The sequence below is a fragment of the Castanea sativa genome, chromosome 8, assembly GCF_040712315.1.
Source record: "Castanea sativa cultivar Marrone di Chiusa Pesio chromosome 8, ASM4071231v1".
NCBI lineage: Eukaryota > Viridiplantae > Streptophyta > Magnoliopsida > Fagales > Fagaceae > Castanea > Castanea sativa.
In genome coordinates this window covers 18,345,885-18,373,042 of record NC_134020.1, presented here as the reverse complement: position 1 = coordinate 18,373,042, position 27,158 = coordinate 18,345,885, and the positions used below count along the sequence as shown (strand labels likewise).

Sequence of the window (27,158 nt, the reverse complement as noted above, 5' to 3'; positions counted from 1 at the left end):
ATTAACCCAAATAAATATTAGACAAGATATAATTTTTTAAAATTTCATAACTTTCATGAATGGTAACTTCTCTTGATTTGTTATCTTGTGTAATGCTTGCACCCCCTTCCACATGTTCTTAATTCCACAAGTGTGAGAGCACTCCTTTGTGAGATAGGGGGGTTGTAAGTAATTGGTATAGAAGATACTATATTTTTCTTTTGGGACAAAACTATAAATTTACATTAAAAAAATGCTAGAAATTTAATATATAAATTGACAATAAAAAAATCTCTTTATTTTATGAATATGAAAATTCTAAATTCTAAATTTATTCAAACACACAGAAAGATGTTCAGTATCACATGCTCACAGTACTAAAGAATGTTTCAAAAAAAAAACACTGAGGTGCTTAACCAGACAACCACAACCAACGCTTCTAATTTTGGCACTGACCCAACCTTCCCCATTAAATGTATTTTTCCCCTAAAAAATGAAGTAAAGACTGAAGGATCACATTCGCATTGACGCGTTACTTTACTTTAGCATCTATGGCAGCAAAGCAGTTGAACAAACAAACAGTAAACTGCCAAAAGGTCCGACCAAAGTCTCGATCACTTACCTCCACATCAGCTTTTTTTGAAGTCCTTTTTATAATATTTTTCAACGAAAACTCCTTCTCTGCTTAACACAGTCAAGTTTTCACTCCCACCAGTCCTTGACAAACTCTCTCTCACAAGCTAAGCTACAAATGTCTCTGAATCTTTGCCCAATCATACTCTTCTTCTTCTTCTTCTTCTTCATCCTCACCATCTCTAGGGTTGGAGCCATAGGCATCAACTGGGGCAACACCGCCTCGCACCCTCTCCCACCGCCCAAGGTGGTGGAGCTCTTGAAGTCCAACAACATCACCAAAGTCAAGCTCTTTGATGCTGACCCACTTGTTCTTCCAGCGCTTTCTGGGTCCAATATTGGTGTCACTGTGGGCATTCCAAATACTATGCTCAGAAGCTTTAACTCTTCCAAGAAGGCTGCAGAGAGTTGGGTACACGATAATGTCACTCGCTACTTCTCTAATGGAGGCAGTGGAGTTCGAATTGAGTATGTTTTTTTTAATTTCTTTCTCTTTTCTTGGGCTTTGGCTTACTGGCGTTTAATTAGATATTGCAATGAGATTCTTGGCCTTGGGTCATTTTTGGTTTTGCCTCTTATGCTTGGAAATGAAAATGTTGGCTTTTTTTTTATAATGAGCAGAGGGTATCTGGGTTTTCTTTTCTTTGTTTGTCTTTCTGCTTGTATGTGTTCTTTGGAATCTTTTTGTACATCATCTTTCCTGTGGCTTTGGTTTGTTATCCTTTTCTTTAATGTGTCACCATACATGGTTGCTGTTTTTTCGGTTTGGTTTCTTGGACTATAGGTTTTTAGTCAATTTTGGATTTGTGGGTTGGAAATGTAGTTAGCCGATCCTTTGGTTTTGTCTCTAGTTGATTGAAAAAAGACCATGGGGAGTTAGGCTTTTCACATTGGTGCAGTTGTTGCAGAGCAAATGGTTGATGAACTTAAGGCACCTTATAATCCAGTGTCCTAGTCAATGGGTTGACGGATAACACTGTAATCTGAAAAGAAAGAGAAATGGATTATTACTTGATACTACCAATTTTGTAATTATTTTTTTAATAAATGAATGGTAGTAACAATGATTTCTAACACTCCATTGAATATGCAAAATAGTTCATGAGATCGCTTCATTTGCTAGCTGATCGTGTTTGTAAACATTGTAATCAAACTATACGGATGCCAACATGTGTGGTTGAAAAGTAGGGAGCCCAGCTGGCAAATCTAGTACATTGCCAAAAATTGATGATTACTAATAATTACTAGTTCTAGCTCATTTACTTTGTCATGTGAATATTTTTAGTGAAATTATGATTCCCTTGATTTTTTCAAGGGTCATGCACACTTTCATAATTAGAAAGTACTTTATTCCTTGCAGCTTTGATCTATTCGGACCGAAGCAGCGAACCTGCTAGGGCTTATGTTGAGTGACTGAGGGACAATAGGAGGAGAGGAAATATCAATTTGTTAACTTGAAGTTGCATTATTGTTTTACCTGGTACTTTGCCCCCGTTTTATTGTATTTGAAATGGAGAAAAGATGCTTACATAGTTACATGGCTGGACACTGTTAGGTAAAACTTGTATAGTTTGATTTATAATGGATGCTTTGACAGATACAGGTCATTGTTCTTTATAAGTATAACCTATATGGGTAGAGGGTACTTAGTAAAAACTGTTTGTCTTTTGCTTGCTAGGGGCATGAAATTGCCAGGTTTTGGTGTGTGCATGTTAGGATCACAAACCATTTAGAAATGATTGGTACAGGTTTATGCTTGGAGTTCTGGCAGATAAACCCTTGTTGCCAGTCTCAGTGCTCTGGCCCTTTGCAAGGTTAGTTTAGTAAAGTAGAACTATCACCTTTTTAAGACACAAGCTTTCCTCTGTGTAATTAAGTTTCAGGTCACAACTCTGGCAGACAAACCCTTGTTGCCAGTCTCAGTGTTCTGGCCCTTTGCAAGGTTAGTTTAGTAAAGTACACCTTTTTAAGACACAAGCTTTCCTCTGTGTAATTAAGTTTCAGGTCACAACTATGGCAGATAAACCCTTGTTGCCAGTCTCAGTGCTCTGGCCCTTTGCAAGGTTAGTCTAGTAAAGTAGAACTATCACCTTTTTAAGACATAAGCTTTCCTCTGTGTAATTAAGTTTCAGGTCACAAATGCTGCCTATTTTCATCACCTCACCCTAACTGGTAATGGGTTTCATATTAATCAAGTTATGATTCACTTTGGACTTAAGATTCTTACGACGAGTTTGCTTCTGTGCTCCTCTTTATGTCACTATCCCCTTTCTCTGCATGTTGCATGTTTAGTCAGCGATGCAAATTAAGGACAAACTATTAAGGGCATGAGACTATTTTGAGCCTCTTATATTACCCCAGTTACTATTAGTATGAGTTTGTTGTTCTAACCAAAAGGTAAATTGGTTTTGCTTATCCATAAGGGTGTGGGCTCATCTTATTAATATAGCTACTAATCAGATTATCTACAGGTATGTTGCTGTTGGAGACGAGCCATTTCTCCAACGTTATGGTGAACAGTTCCATCCCTTTGTCATTGGAGCAGCCACAAACATCCAGGCAGCTTTGATCAAAGCAAACTTGGAAGGCAAGGTGAGGGTTGTGGTCCCTTGCAGTTTTGATGCCTTCCTGTCAGAATCCAACCTGCCCTCAAAGGGACACTTCAGGTCTGACCTCAACAAAACTATGATCCAGCTCCTCACATTTCTCAGTAAGCATGGCTCACCATTCTTTGTGACCATCTCTCCATTTGTAACTATCCACCAAAACAAGAACATTTCCCTTGCCTTTTCTCTGTTCAAAGAAACTGCTCACCCTCATAATGACAGCCACAGGACATACAAAAATAGCTTTGACTTAAGCTATGATACTCTCATTAATGCATTATCGATTGTTGGATTTCCCAAAATAGATATTGTTGTGGCACAGATTGGTTGGCCTACAGATGGAGCAACAAACGCAACCCCATCCATTGCAGAGACATTCATGAAAAGTCTGATAAATCATCTTCATAGCAAATTGGGTACCCCACTTAGACCTCAGGATCCACCGATTGAAACATACATATTTAGCCTGTTAGATGAGGACGAAAGAAGCATAACCACTGGAAATTTTGAGAGACATTGGGGAGTGTTTACTTTTGATGGCCAAGCCAAGTATCAGGTTGATTTTGGCCAGGGTTCAAAAAACCTAGAGAATGCACAAAATGTGGAGTATCTTCCATCCAAGTGGTGTGTTGTGAACAATAACAGAGACTTGTCTAATGCAAGTGCAAGAGCTTCAGAGGCATGTTATGTTTCTGATTGCACTGCACTCTCTCCTGGTGGGTCTTGTTTCAATATCAGCTGGCCTGGGAATATATCATATGCGTTTAATAGCTACTATCAGCAGCATGATCAAAGGACAGACAGCTGTGACTTTGGAGGTTTGGGTTTAATCACAACTGTTGATCCATCAGTGGGTAATTGCAGATTTTCAGTAGAACTTCACACTTCTCAATCAGATTCACTTCATCGGGCCTGTTATTTCCAGTGGACAACCTTGCTAACAACCATTTTAGTATGTTTGCTCAGGTTTACATTGTAGGTAGATATATGTGGGGGGAATTTTTGTAGCTCTTTTTATCTCCTCAGGTATATTGTTGTGGTTATGATCACATGGTTAGGTTTTGTTTGTAAGTTTTCTTTCTATGACTCATGGTCCATTCATGTTTCATGCATGTTCATCTTAAACTTTTGTGATTGAGTGTGATTGAAACTTGAAAGATTGTTCCTAGTTGAAATGAAATGTCTGTTCAAATTTGCATCATGGTCTATGATGGTTGACATTAGACATGAATCCATTTCATCCTTTATGGACTGTTTGGCTGAGAAGATGAAATAAGGAGGATAGCAAAATGGAAGGAAAGAGAATTTTTGGTTTCCTTTCTGGTATTGATCATTTCATTGGTGGGGCATTTTAGGAAAGACCAAGTTTTTTTTTTTTGTTGTCTCCCCAATGATTCATCAAGTTTGAACATGTACAACCAAATCTTGAATGTTTACTGCAATATCATTTTGATTGGAGACTTTGAAGTTCGTGCTTAACACCTCTGACCTCCCCCCCCCCCCCCTCTAAAAAATAAAATAAAATAAAATTAAATTGTTTTCTAGGCTCTACTAGCTTTTAAACACTTTTAAGAATTTGGTTATCTGTGTTATTGTTATTATCATTACTATTATTTTTTGATAGACAGTGGGTGTGGGGAGGTGGAGTTTGAATCATAGACATGGAATACTACAAAAAAAAAAATGTTATTACTGTTGAACTGTCATTGGAACTCTTTATCCATGTTATTGAGTTATCTTATTTAAACCAAACAGTAAACTGTTTTCTATGAGAACTTCAACTATAGTTACAAGGACACTCAAAATTCTTTCAATGACGGTATTTGTTTGAGGAAAAGTTAAGCCCAAATACTCAAAATATTAGTGAAGATCATGTCTCCTTTTTGAAAATGTAGGGTCTCTCTCTCAAGTTTTTATTTTGACAATTTCGTGAAATTGGTAAAATTAATATAAAAGAAGGTGGTAAAATTAGATGCAAAAAGGGATGGTTGAGTGGTTCTCGATTCTTGCTTGGTTTTATACTTAGGACCAATATCATGATAAATTAGCAATTATTCTAAAAATTTAAACTATTTAGAAAATATAAACTTAATCATTCTTTTATTTTAAGAATAACTTATTATAAAGTATTTATTCTTTCTAAATTATGAATCAAATCTGAAATTCCAAATTGAAATTTCTGATTAGAATTATGAACTACATCTTTATTCCTATGGAGTGTTTCTCGGAAAATAGTTTATACTTGTACTATATGTACTGAGTCGGTACTGATTCTGTTGACTAACTAGATGTTTCAATACCAATCAATAACTTATTATTTGTGTAACATACTTGTGTTTTTGAGTTCCTCACAACAACATGTGGATGATTGTATGGAAACAAATTTCATAAATAATGATTAATGAATCTATAAGCATATAATTTTTCATTATTTTTTTGGATAAACTGCATATTCGGTTTTTATCCTTTACACCATATTTTAATTTGGTCCATAACCTTTCAATTGTGTCAATTAGTGTCAATGCCCGGGCCTCAAATGGCTGAAAAATCGTTGTCGAGCCTTCGTTCGACCACCCGCCTTGGTGACACTCCTGCGCGTGTGGGGCCCGTTGGAGGCCCCTCTCGATGATGGTGCGGTTCGTGCGAAGCTTCGGGTGCTCTCTCTCTCAATGGAGGAAGGTATTTGTCTACCTTTGGAGGTGTGGCAGAAATCTTGGCCAAATTTTAGGTAATTACCAAAGGTAAGTGAAGTCACCACCATTAGGTTTTTCTAAGGTGTGAATGATCACCTGTTTCTAATTGATTTTATTACCAATCATAGGCTAAGAAAAATGACATTTTTCCTAATCTAATGTGGATGGCAAAAAATCTTGATTCCTGAGTCCGGAAGTTTGGTTACGTGTGGGGAAGGTGTTAGACACCCCACAATGCCTGTCCAAGAACAGTCCTTTGTTTTTATAAAACCTTAATTTTCGGAGATTGACAGTAAAAAAACATGATTTTGGCATTGGCTTTCAGGGCTTTGCATGCATGGGGGGCTTTGAGGTTTGGCTTTTGAATGGGTGTGGTCCCAATCTATGCTTTCCTAAGGCATTCTGGCAAAGTACCAGATTTCCACGGAGAAAATCCGGCGACACGTCACCTTACTTTTGTTGTGGAAAGTAGACATCGTTTTGCCTTAGGTGACACAGACTATGACAATGACATCGGAAGGGGGGAGCAAGTATATATATACATACATCATGCACAATGCAAGCACATAGAGCAGGAAAGTAAATGCCTACATCCCTAGAGCATGACCCAAAATATAGGTGCAGGAAAGTAAACAGGGGTCGACATACTATAGAAATGAGGACGAATCGTATACGACATGATATACCTAATACAACCCATCTAAGAGAGAAATGAGGGAGGAAGGAAGGGGGTTTAAAAGAGTACATAACCAAATGGGAGAGGCTAGACCCCTAAATCTACTGAACCTAACTGCTTGGTTTATATCCACATGCTTGCATCCTCACCCTTTTTACTTGCGCCTGGGAGACCATGCCCTAACTCCATGCGTCCTCGCTCATTATGTGTACATGCAAAGGCAAAGACAAGAAACCAATAGACAAGTAATAGAAGGAAAAGATGCAAAGAGCATATGAAAGGGGCATAAAGCAAATAAACATGATAGACATGGCAAGCAAAGAAACAAGAAAGGAAGCAAACAAACGAGAAGGCAAACAAGCAAGAAAGCAAACAAAAGGTGGTGTCCATAAGGGACAAATGTAGGTTTGGATCGAATGCCATAACTTCATTGTGTTGAAGCATGGAGGACACATTAGCAAGACTCATGCATGGACATGTAAGCAAGTGTGTAAAGATGCATAGAAAACCAACGGGTGGCATAAATAAGCATGGTAAGCATAGCATCACTTGAAGCGGAAAAGGGAAGGGTACGCACGGAGCAACCTGACATCCAGAGATGCCTCCCAAATGGTTACATCCAAACAAGGCCTCATAGGCGTCGGATGTAACCACACAAGGTCAAGCCCGCGGAGGGCGTCAAAAATGGCAAAGCTTAGAACTAGAGACGCTAGCACAAGCATAAAGCATAGAAGCAAGCAAGCATAAACATGCAACTAGGATGATCCAAACCCTTTGATGTGGGCCTTGGTGTGTGGATAATGACAAAGACCATAGGGTCTAGATCAGGTCCTAACCATTAGGCCAAAACACAAGAAAATGTTATAAAAAGAAAAAAAGAGTTACAATAGCCCATGACATGACAAACAAGGTCTAGGCCTAAACATATAAACATAGCGTGAAGCACGCAAGCACATAGATGATGGCATAAAGCATGTAGAGAACATCGATCTAAGCATGTAACCACACCGATCTACACACATAAGCATGAAAATGTGCATGTAAGCATGTGGATATACATTTAAGCATATAGATATAAACATAAAGGCATGGGAGAATGCAAACCCAAGGCATACAAGCATGTGACCGACATGGACATAGACATAGAAGCATAGAACATGCATACAAGCATGTAGATCTAAGCAAGGCATAGCTGAAGACATAATATCGAGTATGTGAGCATGTAGACCCAAACATCAACACATAAGAAAGAAGGATCTAAACATGGTATAAAGCATAAAGCATGAAGCATGAAGAAAAGACAACTAGCACATAAACAAACATAGAAGCATATGGAAATAAGCCAGGAACATGCTAGAAGCAAGGTAAAGCAAGAAACATGCTAGATAAAGCAATAAATCATGTTATTAAAGTAAGAGAAAGCAAGATAAATGCTAGGGAAAGATTTAGAGAGCTAGGGGTGTGGATAGTAGCTAAAAAGCTACCTTCACACCCCTAAACCCCAAATCTAAAGTGTAGAACCAAGAAGAAGAAGATTGGGTATAAGAACAGTACCTTGCATTTTTAGTAAAGAAAGAAGAATCAAGAGGTTTTGATGTGTTTTTTGTGTGTTTTTTGTGTTTAGAAGAGAGGAGAAAAGCTCAGAAATCGCCCAGGCAGAGAGCAGGCAGCCAGGAAGTCCTTTTTTTTGGTCTGGAGGTGCTTGGGGCCTTTTATAGCCCTGGCGCGAATTATAAGGCAGTGGCCCTTCAAGGGCTGCCACCTTCAAAATGTCTCGAATCAGGTTGATCTTAACACCCCTGGAAAGATCTTTCCATCTTGTTTCTAAAAAGGTATAGAACTTGAAAATCCAAAGGTCGGATCAAAAGTTATGGCTCCCGGAAGTTAGTGGTGCATCGATCGGTCCGCAACTCTTTTCTTGCCCTTGCTTTGTTTGAGTGGGGTAGAGTTTTGGTCAAGCTCTTGCAAGGGGGTCGGCCCAACTCTCTTGCTGTTTGTAGTGGCAGTGGTAGTGGCTTGGATTGGGCTATTGTTTTCCTTCTCATTTTTCCTTTTAATGCACTTCTAATATTTAGGCTTTGGTCCAATGGGTTCATCAATCCAGCCCAACTCATTATCATATATCATAGTTGTTGGCCCATCAATGTGGTCTAAATAGCTAGCTTGGTTTTGTGTATTCACTAAAGCCTTTAAAGGTAAGACAACATATTATCATCCATCACCATTAGCTCCTCTATTGTAGCTGACATCCAATGCTCCTCACCTACCCCCAATGCGTTTGACTTTCTTTGATCCGAGGAATAACCACTTTCAGGTTGTGTACAGTCCTGCTTTCACTTGGTAACAGCGACAGTTCCTTCTACAAGTCCTAGTGTGAGCTTTGCCCTAGATTCCGCGTCAGATTGCTCATGTGACCCATTTGAGCAGGTTAGCGTGGTGTCAAAGGGCCTAGTGGGGTCCCTAGTCACGTAAGGCTCACCTACCTCCCTTCCCTCTTGAGAAGGTTGCACTCTTTCCATCACTCCACAAAGATTTTTGTATTCTGGTGGCCGGTGGGAAGAGTCTGGCATATCCTTATTGGAGTTACGTTTGATTGGCTCACCTCTAAGCTAGGCCCCATACTGGGTTGCTAACTTCTCTTTCCCAGTGGTGGGTGGGTTTCTGTCTTTACAGTCTTTCTTACCATGATTGAGTTTTCCGCATATGTAGCAAAAATTTGGGAGCCTTTCATATCTGAAATAGACCCAATGTTATTCATCATCTTCAATGGTTATCTTTTTTCCTCCGACAAGCTTCTTGGTATGTCTATGTTCACTCTAACCCGTAGACATCTTCCCCGTTGGACTCCTTTGTCTGGGACGTCGACGTCCAGGGCCTCCCCTAGTTTACTACCTATCTTCCACCCAGTCTCTTTTGTCCTAATTTTGAGGGGGAGTTTGTAAATATGGATCCAAAAGGGACACATTGGAGCTTGATGTCTTTTGGTGCAACATCGCCGTCAAAGTCCTAAAGTAGGACTAAGTTCTTTTCATAGCTCCATGGACACATGTCCATTACTTTTTGCTTATCTTCTTTATCTCCAAATTCCACGAGAAAAAGGTCCTCCTCAATATTTGAGATGTGGTCACTCTTGTTTGGTTTCTAAACCATCCTCATTGTCTTCCTTAGGACTTCTATGTTGATGCTCCTCTATGTGAGGATTTGCATGACAAGGCAGTTTTCTCCTAACTCTTTTGCTGCCTTCGTGCTGTCACCGCCTAGCACAATATCGTCATCTTCTTCCGAAGTAAAGGTTAGTTTCTTCTAGAAATCCTCGAGTTCTTCTGCCATCTCAAGTTGCTTTAGGGGTTCTAGGGGAATATAAGAGTTGTGGTGGGGCAGATAAGGTGAGAGGGAGAGAGAACCAAAGAGTTCCATGAAGGAACTACAGACTACGTGCAAGAAGCAAGACCAAACCCGTCTCTACACTCCAGAGAGGAAACGAGAGACACCTCTTATTGGTTGTGTAGAGATTTAAATATAGGTTCTCATATCAATAAATTGTTTAAATTACAAATTTTTGTAATTTAAAATTATGCATAAAATATAAGCTTATAGATCATATGGTAAGTTATATTTGATTGATACAAAATTTGACTTATCTATTAAGAATGTAGAAAAACAGGCAATTCAACAGTTAAATTTTCAAAATATGTAGTAATATTTATTTTAGGAAAATGCTACTGAATGCCCTTAGAGCATTGTTTAATAATCCATTTAAAGAAAGTTTTTATGGGGAAAGAAAGAAAAGTAATTAATATTTAGACAGCTTTTTTCATTTCCTATAAAAGTTGTGTCAAAACTTTCCTAAAATAGATTGTTAACCAATGCCCAAAGGGTACTCGTTAGCATGACTTTTTATTTTATTATGTAAATTTATAGTTTTAAGTAACAACCAGTTTTATAGATAAACTTTATCTTATTTTTATATCACACTAATATCATATAAAAGTAAAAATAAGAAAAGAAAGGGCGTGAAAAAACCAAATGGGTCATGATTTTCTATGTCAAAATCACTTTCTATTTGGGATGATGATCATCTTCTCTTCCTAGAAAAGAAAGAAAGAATCTTTAAAAACGCCATTGCTGACCTCGTCTTTAGAATCGGTTTTAGACAAACGAAAGTACTGTTATCTATGTTGTCTTGACTCCTAAAACTAAAGGCAAGGTGGTAGTTCAGATCTAACAATTGGGAGATCGAGTCAAAGCTCAAAATAATTGGTACTGCAATCTAATCATAAATCATAAATTTCAAAACTTCTTAAGATCGGATGGCCCCAAAACATGTTTACTTTTCATTGCCAAAAATTCATGTTACTTTTTATATTTTAAGTACTTAGGGGTTGTTTAGATTTGCTGTTTCCATAACTCATAATTCAAAAGTGGTGGGACCCATAGCTGAGAAGGCTGTTTGGATTTAGTTTTCAGTTTTTGTTTCCATCACTCATAACTATGATTTTTGACTAATGAGTTACGGAAACTGAAAACACATTTTAGGTGTTTTCAGTTTCCAAAACTCCGTTTCCAATGGCATTTTTTTAATTAAACACACATACATGGACCCACTGTCAGTGCCTTGTCAAATTTGGCTCTAGCTTTCACGTCCCTACCAACAGTTTTTTCCTTCACACCAAAAACCCAACCCACAGAAACTCTTTTCCATTCCCAAATCCAAGCATACCTCTTCACATTTAATCCCCTTTGCCTAACCACGCCAATCGAGCCCCCACCTCATCAAACCCATAGCGGCCACAGTGTAGTCTGGCGAACATGACGGCGAAGTTTTGGGCTTGGGTTCTCTTCTTTTTTCTTTTTCTTTTTTCCATTCCTTTTCATTGGGTTTTTGTTCTTCGCTTGGGATCGGAGTCCATCTCTGACAGTGAGTCATTTCAGTGAGAGAATCGTTTTGCATGGGATCAGAGTCTACCGGTGAGTCGTTTTGGCGAGAGAATCATTTCGCTTGGGATTGTTTCGCCTGAGAATTGTTTCCAGTCGTTTCGCCTGGGATCGGAGTCCATCTCCGATGGTGGGTTTCCATTCCTTTTTTTTTGGTGGTGTATCTTAAATAAGTATGAATGAAGTTTTGAATTTGGGGTGATGAGCTGCTTCTTCTATTTTGATGGGTTCGGGTTTGTGTTTTGGGAGAGTAACAGGGGTGAAGAGGAAATGAGAAAAGAGAAAATGGTGGGGAATGGATTCCGCGGGTAGGCTTAACAGAAGGGTCTGACCACTTTACAGGTATGATTCCCACAAAAAGTAAAAAAAATTGAGTGATGAGAAACTGAGTTATGTGTGCCAAACGGGTGGGGATCAGGAAATTTCGGTATTTTAAGTGATGAGTGATGAATGAGGAGCGATGAGTAATGAGAAAAAAAAAATCCAAACAAGCCCTTACTTTTCAAACCAAGCCATCAAATTATTTATATTACCATAAATTTTATTAAAATGTCATTTTTTCTTAATTTTTTATTTTTTCACATAGAAAATTATTATCTATTATCTTTTTTTATTCTCAAGATATATACATACACACACACACACACACACACACACATATATATATATATATATATAAAAGAAAACTAAATACAAAATAAATAGTGCAAGTGTAAATTTACACAGTATTATAGCAACCATGTATTTTTCCACAATTTTACATAATTCAAAGCCCCACCCCACTCTCCAATACTCTACTTTCTGTTGATTTTCCCAAAGATGTTAATTTTAAAAAAAAACATATTTCATTAATAAAAATTTACTTGAAATTACAAATAAATTTATCTTATCAAATCAAACTAATTTTTAGCAAATACAGAATAATATTATCAAATTTTTTTAGCAAGATACTGTCACAATAAAAACAAAAATCTCATAGTACAAAATCAATTATTAAATGGTATATAAATTTGTTTCTAATAAAGACAAAAGAAAATGTTATAATTGGTACCTTATTTCTAACATTGCTAGAGAGAAAAGAGAGAGAGAGAGAGAACTATGTTAGGTAGAATAAATAAGTTGATAATATGTTTGTTTAAATTATAGGGTTTTAGGGTTTGAAAAATTTGCAATTTAACCTTTATCAACGTGGGGTGGGACGAGTCTAAAAAATCTAAATTCATCCTGCACATTACGATGATATGACATTAAATTTTTAGATTTATTTTATTTTATTCTAACATTACCATAATCTAAAATTACAAAATATGTCACATTATCTTAATTTAATTATCTTCTTAAACAATGTAATGTTATATATTTTTTAAAAACTATTCCTATTTTGAGATTATGTGTTTGTTTGGATTTGGCGTTTGCGTTTTTTAAGTCTGCATTTTGGTTTTTTTAATTTTTTTAATTTTTTTTTTAAGTGCAGTGCCTATTGCACTGTTCATGGGACCATGAACAGTGTAATTAGGAATATAGACAGTAATCACCGCATATCCTTGGTGCGATTGTCACTCCACAGGTATAAATGCTTGTATAGTGTGAGGGGGGAAGGGCCGGGTTCAAGTCTCTAGGAGAGAGCTTCACACACATATATACTTAGATTAGGCTGAAGTAAAAATTCTATCTAGTATAAAAAGAAAAAAAAAAGAAAAAAAAATAAACAGTAACCAAAGCTTAAACAGTAAATTTTTTCTAATTTTTTTATTACTTTCAATTTTTAGCAAAATAAACAGTATTCAAATGCATACTATATTAATATAAAATTAAAATAATGTAATACTCGGTGTGGGTCAATGTAACGTCGAGCACCACAAAATTTCTTTATATTACTTGTTATTTATTTAAAGGAAAAATAAAAATAAATAAAGGAGCTCATTTGAGGAAAAAAATATCTTTCTTTTTCTGAACCCAAAAAAATATCTTTCTTCTATTCGCTATATAAAAACCATACCATATTGGTGTGTGTTTACAACTTTAGCCTAATCTATCACTCTCTTTCTGACAAACCCTAGATCTCTTTGAAGAAGAACCCTAGATCATGTCTGGGATGTACGGCCAAGAAGGCGGCGAGGCCGCTCCTCCACCGTATGGAGCTAGTGGCGGTGCCGGAGGATATGATGGCGGTGGCTATGGCGGTGGTGGAGGTTATGGAGCTTCAGGAGCCTATGCTGGTGGATATGGCGGTGGAAACAGTGATGGTGGTCGTGGAGGTCGCGGAGGAGGAAGAGGCGGGGGAGGTTACAGCGGTGGTGGAGGCGGAGGCGGCGGAGGATTCGGTGGTCGAGGTATCTAATTGTTTGTTATTTTGTCTTTTTGTCCATTTCTGATTGAATTAGGGTTAGGGTTGTTGGCTTGTTGCTTATTGTTTGATTGGATCTTGGTTGCAGGAGGAGGAGGAGGAGGTGGTGGTGGTGGAAGGTATCAAGGAGGAGATCGTGGTGGCCGAGGCAGTGGTGGAGGCGGTGGCAGAGGAGGTGGCCGTGGTGGTAGCGGCCGAGACGGTGATTGGCTTTGCCCTAATCCTAGGTGGGTATTTTCCTTCTTTGATTCTGATTTAATGCTATTTGTTTGGGTTTTTACTTTTTATTATTATTAATTTTAATTTTTTTTTCAACCCCAATAAAGTTTTAGATTTTGAACATTTGAACTTAATTTCTTGGTTCGTTGGGGCTCTGTTTCATTATTACAAACTGTCGGTGTTATTGAATTGAGAATGGCATACGATCTGGTGGGAATGAACCCAATTGTTTGCTTTGTTTAGTGGTTCTTTATTTGAATCAGATTGGTCTTGAGCATGGGTTCACTCATACCATTTAACTCCTGAGTTTATTCGGTGGTATTCTATCTATACATCAATTTGTTCTTTTGTATTCTTTAGACTCCTCTGTGTCCATTGTATATGGAGTAGTCTTTCTGTAATATAACATATCTTAATTGTCAAAGAAAGAAAAGAAAAGAGTTGAGAATGGTATATATGTGTATGTAGCAAGATTGGTTTTGCCCTAATCCTTCGTGAGTATTTTCTTTCTCTGATTCCAATTTATTTTTAATTGTTTGGGTTATTATTTTTTAACATCTAGAAAGATATGGGTTTCGAACGTTTAAAATTAATTTCTTGGTTTGTCGGGCCTCAGTTTTAGTATTACAAATTGACTCTGTTATTGAATTGAGAATGGTATGTATGTGTATGTTATTTTTGATGAGTGGTAAATGTGTATGCAGCTGTGGGAATATGAACTTTCAAAGAAGAACTGAATGTAACAAATGTGGTGCACCCTCTCCGGCTGGTGGCGGTGATCGTGGTGGTAGTGGTGGTGGTGGTGGTGGTGGTGGTGGTGGTTACAATAGAGGTGGTGGAGGTGGTGGCGGATATGGTGGTAGTCGAGGTGGTAGTTATGATGGGGGTAGAGGTGGTGAATATAATGGAGGTAGAGGTGGTAATAATGATGGGAGAGGTGGAAGCGGCAATAGGGGTGGTTCTTATGGCAAAGAAGAAGGTGGCTATGGTCAGGCTCCACCAGCAGCACCACAACCTTATTATGGAGGGGCTGGTGGGAATTATCCAACCCCAGCTTACAACTCATATGCTGGAAATGCTAATTATGGAACGGATGCGGTTCCTCCACCTACAAGCTATTCTGGTGGACCTACATCTTATCCACCATCTTATGGTGGACCCCCTGCAGGAGGTTATGGTAGTGAGGGTCAGGGTGATGTAAGGAGTGGCAGTCGGGGTGGCCCGCCAAGTGGATATGATGGTGGGCGTGGTGCTGGTGGTCGAGGTGGTTATGGTGGTGCTTCTGCTGAGGCCCCAGCTAAGATAAGGCAGTGTGATGGGAATTGTGGTGATACTTGTGACAATTCTAGAATCTACATATCAAATTTGCCGCCAGATGTGACAACTGAAGAACTAAGGGAACTTTTTGGAGGCATTGGACAAGTAATACACTACATTTTTTCTTTTGAACTCCTTGCATTTAAGTTTCTATTGCTTAATTTTGAAGTTAGAGATTGTTCTCCATCTGTGTGCCCTTTGCAGAATATGTGCATGGCATTTTGTCTGTATTCGGGTGTGGTTTTTGAGTTTACTTCATTGTTTTATATAACAGGAGGATGATTTGACCTTGAAATTATCAAACCATGTAGTTTACTTTCCTCTAACCCTACCTTATTAATGTATATATGAAAATACTATCAAATCTGATTAACTTAAAAAAATTACCATCTTGGTTTTTTGTTAAAAAAAATTGCTGTCTTGGTTGTGTATGGATGAAGATGAATGTGCTGGATTTCCATCTGTCTCAATTGTGATGGAATGACAGTGGAAAAGGGATTTTAGCATGATGAGTCTGAAGTTTTGGCATTTCCTACCTGATGGTAATAATTGACAGGAATCTAATGATCCATGTGCCAAGAGCCTAATAGCTCAATTGGCACCTTCTGGTGTTTCCTATGGAGACATCCAGGGTTCCAATTCCCCCACCCCCAACTATTTGATGCATCAAAAAGAAATCTAATGATCCACGTGTTACTTAGGTTGGAAGAATTAAGCAAAAGCGAGGATATAAGGATCAATGGCCATGGAATATAAAAATATATACAGATGAGATGGGAAACAACAAAGGCGATGCAGTTTTGTCCTATGAAGATCCGTCTGCTGCGCATTCAGCTGGCGGTTTTTACAATAGTACTTACCTTTAAACTTTTTTGTGATATCATCATTTTATTAGTAGTGTTCTTACCAGGAGCCTTGCTTCACAGATTATGATATGAGGGGTTTTAAAATCAATGTTGCGATGGCTGAGATGTCTGCGCCAAAGGCTCCCCCTGCCTATGACCAGCGGTACCTCCCTGACCAATGTCCTCACTTTATTTTTACATGCAATGTTGGAATGAGATGTTTAGTACTGTGTAGTGCCATGTTATTGAGATATCTGCTACTGCATGAGAATTGAGTTTTCTTATGTAATCTTGATGTTATGAGTCTGATGATGCGTTGTAGATTCTCTTTATGATCATCAATGACTGATTAATATGGGTCCAGCTGTCACGGGTTAAAATTGTTTGCCAATTGTAATGTTCATTTTTACTAAGGTTGCATGCTTTTTCTCAGGACAGGGTTACCATGGTTGTTAGTGCTCAAATAGTTACATTTTGTTCTGAAGTGCTTGTGGTGATATATTGCAATATGGTCTTATTGTTTTGTTCTAGAGAATTTGTTGCTTTACATTAGTTGTTAAAAGTGTGATCTTACTCTTGTTCTCACACAATTGGGCCATGAATATGTGTGTGTGTATGTGCATGTGTGTGTGTGTGTGTGTGTATTGAATTATAATTGGGACATACCATTTAAAGATTATTCTTTGGGCAATAGCCTTTGTTTTTTAATCTTTTCCCATCAAAGACTTTATTGTATTTCTTTTAGTCCTTGGGAAGCATTTAAATTTATTAATTGTACATTGAAATATATGTATGTAATGCAACATAGGAGTTCAAATACTATGAGAGGCTTGCAATTTCTACATTTATATATATATATATATGTGTGTGTGTGTGTGTGTGTGTGCGCGCGCGCGCGCGTGTAAATGAATATGAGACGGATAAGACAAGAAGATATGATTTACATATTGCTTTTACTCTGTCTAGTTTCGTTTTCCAGTTTAGAAAATTTAACTTGGGAACATCATCTCGAAGAAAGATTTATTCAAATTGCCTTGATAAACTTTTGAGAATTTAAACCTGAATAAAATAAAGGGAGGGGATATATGAGGTCAGAAAATTAATGACCTTTGTGTTCTAAAACTGGTCAACTATTTTAGGACAACAAAATTTTAATATGGGGAAAACAAAATGGGACAGAAGGTTGTATGTTTTACTTCTACCGTCAATTGCCAATCGTTTTGTTTTTGTCCTTTTTTTTAATGTGAGCATGTGATTCATCAAGAAATAGAAGGTGGTGGCTCAAAATGGTTGAGAAACATTCTGATAGATGGAAAAATGGTTGTGGAATTTATATTGTTGTAGGAGAAAATAATTACTGAAGTTTTGGTTTTTTAGATAATTAGGGGCTCTCTCTCTCTCTCTCTCTCTCTTGTTGGGTATGGATATAATTTGACAAAGAAATGTTTTTTCTCCCTGATCTCTTAACTTATATTTATTTACTCTTCTATGTAAGCAATCCAAATAGCATGTATCAATTCTACAGTTTAGTTCACTGGTTTAACAGCCACTCAAAATTTTATGTTTTTATGGGTTATATCATTTACTTATAATTTGTGTAACAGGGGTGGTGGTCGAGGTGGCTATGGAGGCGGAGACAGGCGCAGGGATAATAACAGAGATGGGTCTGGGCCTGACAGACATCACTATGGTGGAAACCGATCGCGTCCTTACTAAAAGAGAACCTCAGCATAAAGCATTTTATGTAACTAAAAATTGTGGTCTGAGATTTTATTATGTTGCTATGGCGGGATACTTGAACTGGAGACTAAGAGGTAGGTTGTTCATTTACTCTGAGCAAGACCTCTTTTCTCCCTTTCCCTTCATTCGCCGCTAACTGGAGGGGTTTTTATATTTAGACATGGGATTGATTTTAATTGTGTGAATTTTTTATAGAGGCAAGTGGATAATCTCCAAATTGCTTGCTGCTAAGGTAGGTTCATATTTTCAGGTGAGTGCTGCTTTTTCAAAATTGTGCTATAATCCTTAACTGGAATTTGAGCCAAGTGTCATTTTGTGGATTTGGTTGCATCTCTGGCATGTCTATTGTGACATCAATACAAGCATGTAAATGCATGTCCTGACTAGATAAATAGGCCATTTGTAAGTTTTGGCTAGACAAATTTTTGGAATATTTATTTGTTGTTTGGGCGGAGCCTAATTGTGCCACTGTTTCTAGCAGTTTTGCTAGAGGTGGCTTAAGTTTATGTGGTTCATTTGTTTTCACTTTGTAAATATTTGATCCATTATCTTGAATTGTGGATGTGTCGAGCAAGTTGAACAAGAAGAGTGGTCACTTGCATTGGAGGTGATTAGGTTGGTTTTAAGGTCTGCCAATTTGTGAATGTTTTGGACATGATTTATTTTTTAAGCAACCCAAATGAGATTCTCTTAATTAACCAAACTAATTAAACATATTTGAATTCCAGCTTCGAGCCCCCCCCCCCCCCCCCCAAAAAAAAATAATAATAAAGGCATTATTCTGATGACTAAAGAGGTTGGATATCGAGCATTAAGAATGGCCTTGTATGAGAGCTTTATTGTTATGTTTGCTGTCACTATGCCTGCAAGTTTTGTGGATTCATCCTCTTATCTTAAGGAATCACCAAATTTCTGTGGACTATTGGGTTTGCCACATGTTTTAAGTAGTAACTAATGATACATAAGAATACCCGGTATCAGCATTTGCATGCAAAGCCACTGATTTTCAATTAGTTTTGGAGAAATATCTTATCATGACATCCTCCATTGTCGAAGGCTTTGTTCTGCTGTTGAGAGTAAATCTTTTGGTTCCATTACTCTAATGGAATTTGCTCATAGCAAGTTTAATAAAGTAAATGTTGTAAATCCGCATTGCAAGCTATTTTTGTTCCTTGTGCTAGGTGGCAATATTGGCAAATTCATGAAGACACATTTCTTTTTAATGCAGCTGTCGTCAATTGATACTTTTCAATTTCCTTGGGTTTGAAGTTTAATAGCCTGATCAATGCTAAAAAGTAATAATTGGTTCCTCGTTGAATGTATTTATTTCCAGTATCTGCTATCCTTGAGTACACTTCCTATCATTTGGTAATTTGTTTTTGGGGAACATTTTTGGCTTGTTCTATAGGAGGAGTCGCTAGGTGTTGTGATTTATATTGATCTTTAATTTTGAGTACTGTAGTAATTAGAAGCGGGAGATGCCATAATGATGCGATTAGATGTATGGGGGTGGTCTTTGATAAAATGAAATTCATATTTCGGTCACTCTTCTCTTGGAGAGGTGCTGGTGGCTACTGATCGGCGGTGTTAGTAGTCAATCTTCTATTAATACTACCTTTAGTTTTCACTTGAGAATCGTCTCTCGGACTAGCCTAGCAGCGTGAAGTGGACTTGGTGGATGCACACGCACACTGGAGGCATTTTAACAACTTCAGGGCTGCGAGTTAGCTAAAATTCTGCTTTAGATTTCTTTTTGAATTTTAAGTAGCGTGCTCAAGAAACTCAGTGATCATTGTATATTGTGGTTTTTATTATTATTATTATTATTATTATTATTATTTATTTAAGTTTTAAACTCCCGCATCACTTGTATTTAAGTTGTATGTTTTGATATGCTGAGGGAGTATTTCCAAGGTATTATCTGCATTTATAAATTCTACAAAAAAAAAATTCTGCATTTATAACGCCTAGCCATCTTCAAGAAGTGCAACTTGAACGCTAGTACCCGATGGGTTATTAATGGGACATAAGGAAAATAAAGATTATATTGGCATTCGGTACTAAATTAATACATGAGAATAAAAATACGTCCGTTGTCCCGTTTTGTGTATTATGTTTAGAAACATGGTCTACTGCACAAATTTTTATTTTTTATATATTACTAACTATTTTAAAAGGGTTAACAACTCTATCTACGTGTGATTTGTTTGGGTGGGCAATTAAGTTTTATAAGACAAAAAAAATCTCCACAACACTTGTCTCCTCCCCCATACGTAAGTCCTCATAATAAAACTCGCTTATCATTTGTTCCCTAAACTGGTTAAAAAAAAAAAAAAAACTATCAGTATATGATTTGATTTTCCAGAACTCAATGTGTCATGGGAAAGAAAAACTCAAGTTAGACATACAAGACAAAAAGCAAGAAATTTTTTGTTTTTGTTATGAGATTCGAGAGAGAGGGTTATTGAGATGAGTGCTCGGTGTTGCCAGTGCAATTTGTACCAGACTTGGCTCAAAGACAAAGGGAGAGAGGGCTGTAGGTTTGTAGGGGAAGAGGGTTGGTTTAAATGATGGAAAGAGACTGTCCTTAGACTTCGGTAAAGATTGTGGGTGGGTGTGAGCTTTTTTAGAAGTTGAGAGAGAAATAGAGGGCCAAGTGTGAGAGACCGTGCCCTGGCGGCCTGTTTTGGATCGATTGATTTAGAGGTGTTATTGTCTATTAAAATGGAGAAGATTTGACTGATTACATTTTATTTTTACAATAGATTCGTTACTTATTTAATTATTAAAAAAAAATCATAGCTATAAAAAAAAATTCATCATTTTTTTGATTTCAGAATAAATGAACATTGATCATAGGAAATTATATGGTTTTGATCTTAGATGCAATTTAAGATAAAGTATATGGCTTTGTTTCTTAATTACAATTTAGAGATTGAAAATTACATGAATAAGTACTAACCTTTGATCTAAACTTGGAGGATATGTTACAAGATGAGAAGGTGTTAGACACTTACTTTGCTTGGTGGAGCCGGTATTCTAGATTATGATGGCCAAGATTCGTATCTTGTGATCCAACATATTATCAATCAATTGCACGTTCATTACTTTGCTTAAATTTAATGTGTTTACATGTGATAAACCCTAATTCTATTTATTAATCATTACATTTGAATTGATAAATAAATTCTAGTGAATGTGTGTAAATGGTGATATCTTAGATTCAATTAATTGGAAAATTATGAAATTAACATGTTTTTCATATTTTGGATATGGATTTAAGATCAAAACTAGTGTCATGCATGAACATGCGATGAACATCCCAGAACATGTGAAGAAAACATATGAACAATATTCAAGCATATCAAGAACATTCAAGCATATTTAAATAATTTAAATAATCAACTAGCATGATTTAATCTTAAATTAATATTATAGCAAAATGAAAAAGAAAAGTTAAGGAAATGGATTATACCTGCATAAAAGATCCACACGGTGGAGGAGGAGGCTTTTGGTGGAGGTCTTAAGGGTGGAGTAGAGAAGAAGAACTAGTAGAGGGAGAGTGAAGCTCACTCAATATCCTGATTCTCAAAAAGACCAAGATATGACAAGACTACCTCCATTTCACTAGAACTCAACAAGAGAGAAGAGATGATGTTTCTGTGTCTTTTGAAATGGAGAAAATGGGGGGTTTATACAGTAATGGTGAAGAAAATATGAATGGAAGAGCATTCAATGAGGGTTGACAAAGGATGAGAGAAAATCATGAACCTAGTTCCAATTTCAGAATTTAGAGAAGGCTAGTGCATTAAATTTGGAGGTTGGTGAAAGCTTGAGGGGGTGACCTAGAGGCTAGATTAAAATAACTGACAGACGAGTGGAGTCACCAAAAGAGAAAGGGCTATCATCGGGTCAGTGTCGCTAGAGTGAGTTGTCGTGGATGTTAGTTGCAGAGCGTGGTGGTATGTTATGATCCTAGTGTCCCACATGGATCATGTAACATCCCTCAAAGCCAACTTTGAAAAATCATATCCTATGAGGTTAAATGCAGGTTGCAAAATGGGGTGTTCACACTAGGCAACAAAGGGTGTTAGTTTGTGGTTTAGCATTTGTAACATCCCAACCCAACTTTATAGTTAAACTATGAGTTTGAGTGTTTAATTATTATTTTAAGCCACTTCATTTCTATAATTAATAGAAGAGTATTTAATAAACATATTATTTTATAATGCCATTGAATAAGAATTGTAAAGATTATATATAATTGAATGGCTAATTGTATTATGAATATATTCTAAGTATGTAAAAAACTATATTAAGTGGTTAAGTTATTAGATATATAGTTGTTGGTGTTTATTAAGTGTTTAAGGTAAGGGCCTTTTAGTAACTTCCTACACACATGATTAATAGAATCAAGATACTTGGGCCAACCATGTGTGGATGTGAGACAAGTAGCAACTTGCCATGCATGTGAGACAAGTGGCAAGGCCACTAACCTCCACATAACCCCACCCCACCAGCCTTCTAGCCGGCCATGCAAACCTCAATTCTCATCACCTCCTTCTTCTTTCTACTTTCTCAAAACAACTAGAAAAACCAAGAAGCTCTGTTCCCCTTTATTCCCACGGGTCCAAACAAATCAGAATTCTCACCTCACTTTGCTCTCATTTCTCTTAAGGAAAGAGCTAGAAGCTTTCTTGGGTCCCTTTTCTCAAACCCACGGGTCCACACATCAAAAGAAAAATAAAGCTCCATCTCATTTCTTCTAAATACTTTCTTAAAGAAACTAGAAGACTCAAAAACTCTCTCAAGCTCTCTACCTCTCATACTTTTGGGTACAACAACTAGGAAAGGGAAATCCTTTCATGCAAGAGTGAATCTATTTCTATTTCCCTTCAAGAACCAAAAACTTGGTAAGGGTTCTAGTTACTCTCACCTTGAATCCATGATTTCTTCATGAAGTTTTTAGTAATATTTGTGGTTTGTAAAATTTGGAAATCGTGAACTTGTAAGTCTATAAATATATATATATATATATATATGTTTTAAGAAGCTTTGAAACTGGGTTGGTGATTTGTTAAAGGTAGATTAGGGTTTTTACTAATTAATGATTGTATATGATTAAGGAAGTAAGAAAAAATTAGGGTGAGTACATTTGATGTTACTGCTGGGATTTTTCGTTGTATCTAATTTTGCTATAAATGGTTAAATGACTGTATATAAGTGTTTTCTAACATGTCTAATGAGTGTATGAAAATCCCCATATGATAATAAGACTATTTGCCATTATTTTATGATTTTACAAGAAAATGTTGCAAAGCTGCCATTGTGACAGATTTTGTGTATACACATGGTAAATTATATATTAAATTGTATACAGGTGAATTTAAATGCTAGGGATATTTCTTATGAAATCTAAGACACCGGTGGTTGTTATAGAATTGGTCTCACAACAATTTGATCAATACAAAAATAGTAGTGCAATTTGTAATTTAATTGAAATTCTGTTGGGATAGAGTTGAGTATGTTGTCTTGTATGATTTTTAGTAAATCATAGTTTTATGATTTGGCTCTGAAAACGATATGGAATCTACTAGACATCCATAGGAGTGGCTCTGTATATTGACATGAAAATTGGATGTGAATTGATAGCCCAATTGTATTTTATAAGTAAAGTATATTCTGCTGGAATAAACAGTGAACAGTAAATGATATAACTAACTTTGAGGATTTAATTCTAAAGTTAGGGTGAATGATTTGAGGTGTAAATTAATATGCTCATCATTTGGTATGTCTAAATCATATATAAATTTTGTATAACTTGGCTCAAGGTTTAGTACTCAAAGGAGGGGTTCTAACTTCTAAATCATTCGACTGTTGCTTTTATGAAGCTGTTTTGTTCAACATGTTGTATGTTGCCTTGTGTAAGGTTATGCATGCACCATTGCTTCCAATTTCAAACACATTTGAATTGATTTTAAAGCTGTTTAATATGATCTAAATATGAACATTAAAATAATGGTTTCTTTATGATTTGGTACATCATATTGTTTGATGAATGTATCTTGTGTTTAGGGAACCTCGTTGAGGTGGGATTAGGATTTCATTAATTATAAGAGATAGGCTTTGAGATAAATGTGTAAGTTTATTCTAAGGTATAATTGATAGTAATAAGTTTTGATATTTGGTTTAGGTGTTACCAGTATCCAAGTCTGAGCTCCTTCGACTGTAGGCTCTCAGTTCCTCTTCTTTCAGGTAAGAGATAAGTTATATGGGCATTTGGTAAGTCGTGAGGTTGTGTATTATGCATTAAAAGGTTTTTGATTAGAGATATGACATATAATGTTTTAGACAAAGATATGTTCGTAAGCTTTCGAAACCTTATGTATATAATTTAAGCATATTGATGTTATTATTAATTCCACGAATATGATGTTTAAAGAAAATAACAGAAATGCTATTACTATGAAATGTTATGTAACTATGAATTTCAGTATGATGTATTAGTATAAAATGTTTTCGGGTTATATTCTTTGGTGATCTGAACTCGGTTAGTAGGGGTTAAATTACTGGCTTTCCATGGAAAATGTTATCTGATTGGCCATTAAATGTGGCGAGGACTTTGATGTACCCGCCCTTGTTGGGAACAACCAACTTGTGGAGGATGCCAACCGACCCTCATGGTTGAAGATATGTATTATGATATGATCCTAATAATCCCTGGTATTGTGGAGAATGTCGGATGCCTAGCATCGTGGTGCTAGAAGCCTTCCAAATATGTATAGACTTATTAGATATGGACTAACTAATATGTTATTTATGAATAGCTATATTATTTTATTAATCATGAGAGAATTATTTTGTCTAAATGCATTGTGAAAAGTTAAAAGCTCTCATGAAAAGAAGAAGTTTCTGATGAAAAGAAAAGCTATTCTTTAAAGATAACTGTTTCTGAAGTTTTTGATGTTCTTTAAAGATAATGTTTTTGATGAAAGTACAAGTTTTTGTTAATATTAAAATGTTAAGGTTTGTGACTATGAAAATTATAATATTTTATGAGAAAAAGTTTAGGAAGAAAAGTTTTGTTATTCTTTAAGATGTTTCTAATTTAAGACAAAGTTACCAATTATCTTATTTAAGTCAAAATGATTATTTTGTAATAAGAATATATATATGATTTTAAACAATCAATATTATATTTGGTGACTTTGTAAGAATTGAAAGAAATTCAGTCTGAAAGGTTTTGGTAATATTATTATGATAAGAAAAAGGAGAGCAATTATTTTCCTATCAAAAGTATATAAGTTATTATCATGAATAGTATAAAATACTATGCATGAAAAGACGTTCTCCTATTTGAATATTCATAAAATGAAATGATTTGATTTACATGCATTCTTATTAAATTCTCATATATCTTACCTTTATTGAGCTGTGTAGCTCACCCGTTCCATTCTTTCAGTCAACAAGCTCTATTTTGGAGCAGAGGGAGCCTTAGTCGAGTTTTGGAAGGAGCTGGTTTTAGTTTTAAAAGAATAGATCGTATCTTAGCAATTTAAGGTTTAGCTTTGTAGTATTGTGTATTTTAGGACATTCTCATTGGAATTGTATATTTTAGTGAAATAAGAAATGTATTATGTGAAAGTGTAGAAATTCAATGATTGGTGGATTATGTTATTTTTTGAATATAGTATAGATGCTCTGAATATTAAGTGAAAATCTTATATCAAGAAAGTAAAGAAATAAGAATGAAAAGAAAGAGGAAAGATTTTGTGTATAAGTTTAGTTGGTTCTTGTTAATATATGATATTAATATGCTGGTTATGGTCACAAATCTAGATATCGGGTTTGGGACATGACAGCATTCTTAACTCATTACAATATATGTATTTTTCTCTCTAAAGCTCTCTTTTCTATGGGTTGATTTGATTTCTCATTCTTTTTTGTTTCGTTGCTTCAATTTTTATTTTACCATTAGAAAACAATGTAGACCTTAATAAAATGTATGTATAAAAACATTTGTATGAAACCAAAAATTCAACAACCACTACATATTTCTTCATCAAATATTTCAGCATTAAAAATTGAAGCAATGAAACAAACAAGAATGACAAAAATTTAACAACCATTATATATTTTTTCATCAAACATATAGGTAGTTAAAAATCGAAGCAACGAAACAAAAAAGAATAAGAAATCAGTCATTAAAAAAAAAAAAAAAGGAAATCAATCAACCCATAGAGAAGAGAACTTTAGAGAGAGGAATACATGTATTGTGATGGGTTGAGAAAGCCAAACCACAAAACCAACACCCTTTGTTGTCTGCCCTTTATTTCTCTTCCAACTTCCAAGAAACTTAAACCCACCCACAATCTCCACCAAAGTAAGTCAAAGAGGAGTCTCTTCCCATGCTTTAAACCAATCCTCTCCCCCTACAAACCTACAATCCTCTTTCCCTCTATCTTCGAGCCTTTTGTCTCACTAAATCAGTACATATTGCACTAGCACCGCACACGTGCTTACCTCAAAAACTAACTCTCTCTCTCTCTCGCAAGAAATTTCTTGCTCTTTGCCTTGTGTGTAGCTTGAGCTTTTCTTTCCCATAACAAGCATTGAGGAGTTAAGGGGGTGTTTGGATTTCATGTTTCCATAACTCATAACTCTGTTTCCATCACCCATAACTCAAAAATAGTGGGACCCATGACAGAGAGGCTTATTTGGATTTTGTTTTTACTTATTGTTTCTATCACTCAATTCTTTGAGTTTTGAGTTATGAAAATTGAAAACACAATTTAGGTGTTTTCAGGTTCCATAACTCTGTTTTCAATGGCATTTTCGTAATTAAACATACACTGAAGGACCCACTAGTCTGGTCAGCCGCAACTTTTGACCTTTTTTATTTTTCTCACTGGGTTCGGTGAGATGGTCTTCTTCTTCTTCTTCTTTTTATTTTTCCTTTCACACGGGTCTTCTTTTTCTTCCATTTTTCTTTTCCCTTTCACGCTGTTGGTAAGGTCTTCTTCATCTTCCTTTTCTTTTTTTTTTTTCCTTTTCACATTGGGTTTTTGGGTTTGGTTGCATTTTTTTTTTTCCATTCCTTTTCACTGGGTTTCTAGGTTCTCTTCTTCTTCTTCTTCTTTTTCCTTCACTTCTCACAATCTTTTCTCT

At 36.2% G+C, this 27,158-nt stretch overlaps 2 protein-coding genes across 3 annotated transcripts; both read left to right on the top strand.

The window, feature by feature from the left end:
• Positions 1 to 567: 567 nt before the first annotated feature.
• Positions 568 to 4,419, top strand: LOC142607190 (glucan endo-1,3-beta-glucosidase 9). Its single transcript, XM_075778618.1, has 2 exons — positions 568 to 1,080; positions 3,084 to 4,419. The coding sequence occupies exons 1-2, from the start codon at positions 731 to 733 to the stop codon at positions 4,195 to 4,197; spliced, it is 1,464 nt and encodes a 487-aa protein (XP_075634733.1). The 5' UTR covers positions 568 to 730; the 3' UTR covers positions 4,198 to 4,419.
• Positions 4,420 to 13,488: 9,069 nt separating this feature from the next.
• LOC142607374 (transcription initiation factor TFIID subunit 15b) lies at positions 13,489 to 18,596 on the top strand. 2 transcript variants are annotated; one of them, XR_012839305.1, is made up of 7 exons: positions 13,489 to 13,855; positions 13,964 to 14,096; positions 14,793 to 15,510; positions 16,107 to 16,257; positions 16,332 to 16,413; positions 17,855 to 18,064; positions 18,186 to 18,596. XR_012839305.1 is itself a non-coding variant. In XM_075778830.1 (6 exons), the coding sequence occupies exons 1-6, from the start codon at positions 13,609 to 13,611 to the stop codon at positions 17,964 to 17,966; spliced, it is 1,443 nt and encodes a 480-aa protein (XP_075634945.1). In that variant the 5' UTR covers positions 13,489 to 13,608; the 3' UTR covers positions 17,967 to 18,545. The 2 variants fall into 2 exon arrangements, 1 of the variants encoding a protein (XP_075634945.1); XM_075778830.1 differs by having other exon boundaries at positions 17,855 to 18,545.
• The last annotated feature ends 8,562 nt before the right edge of the window (positions 18,597 to 27,158 follow it).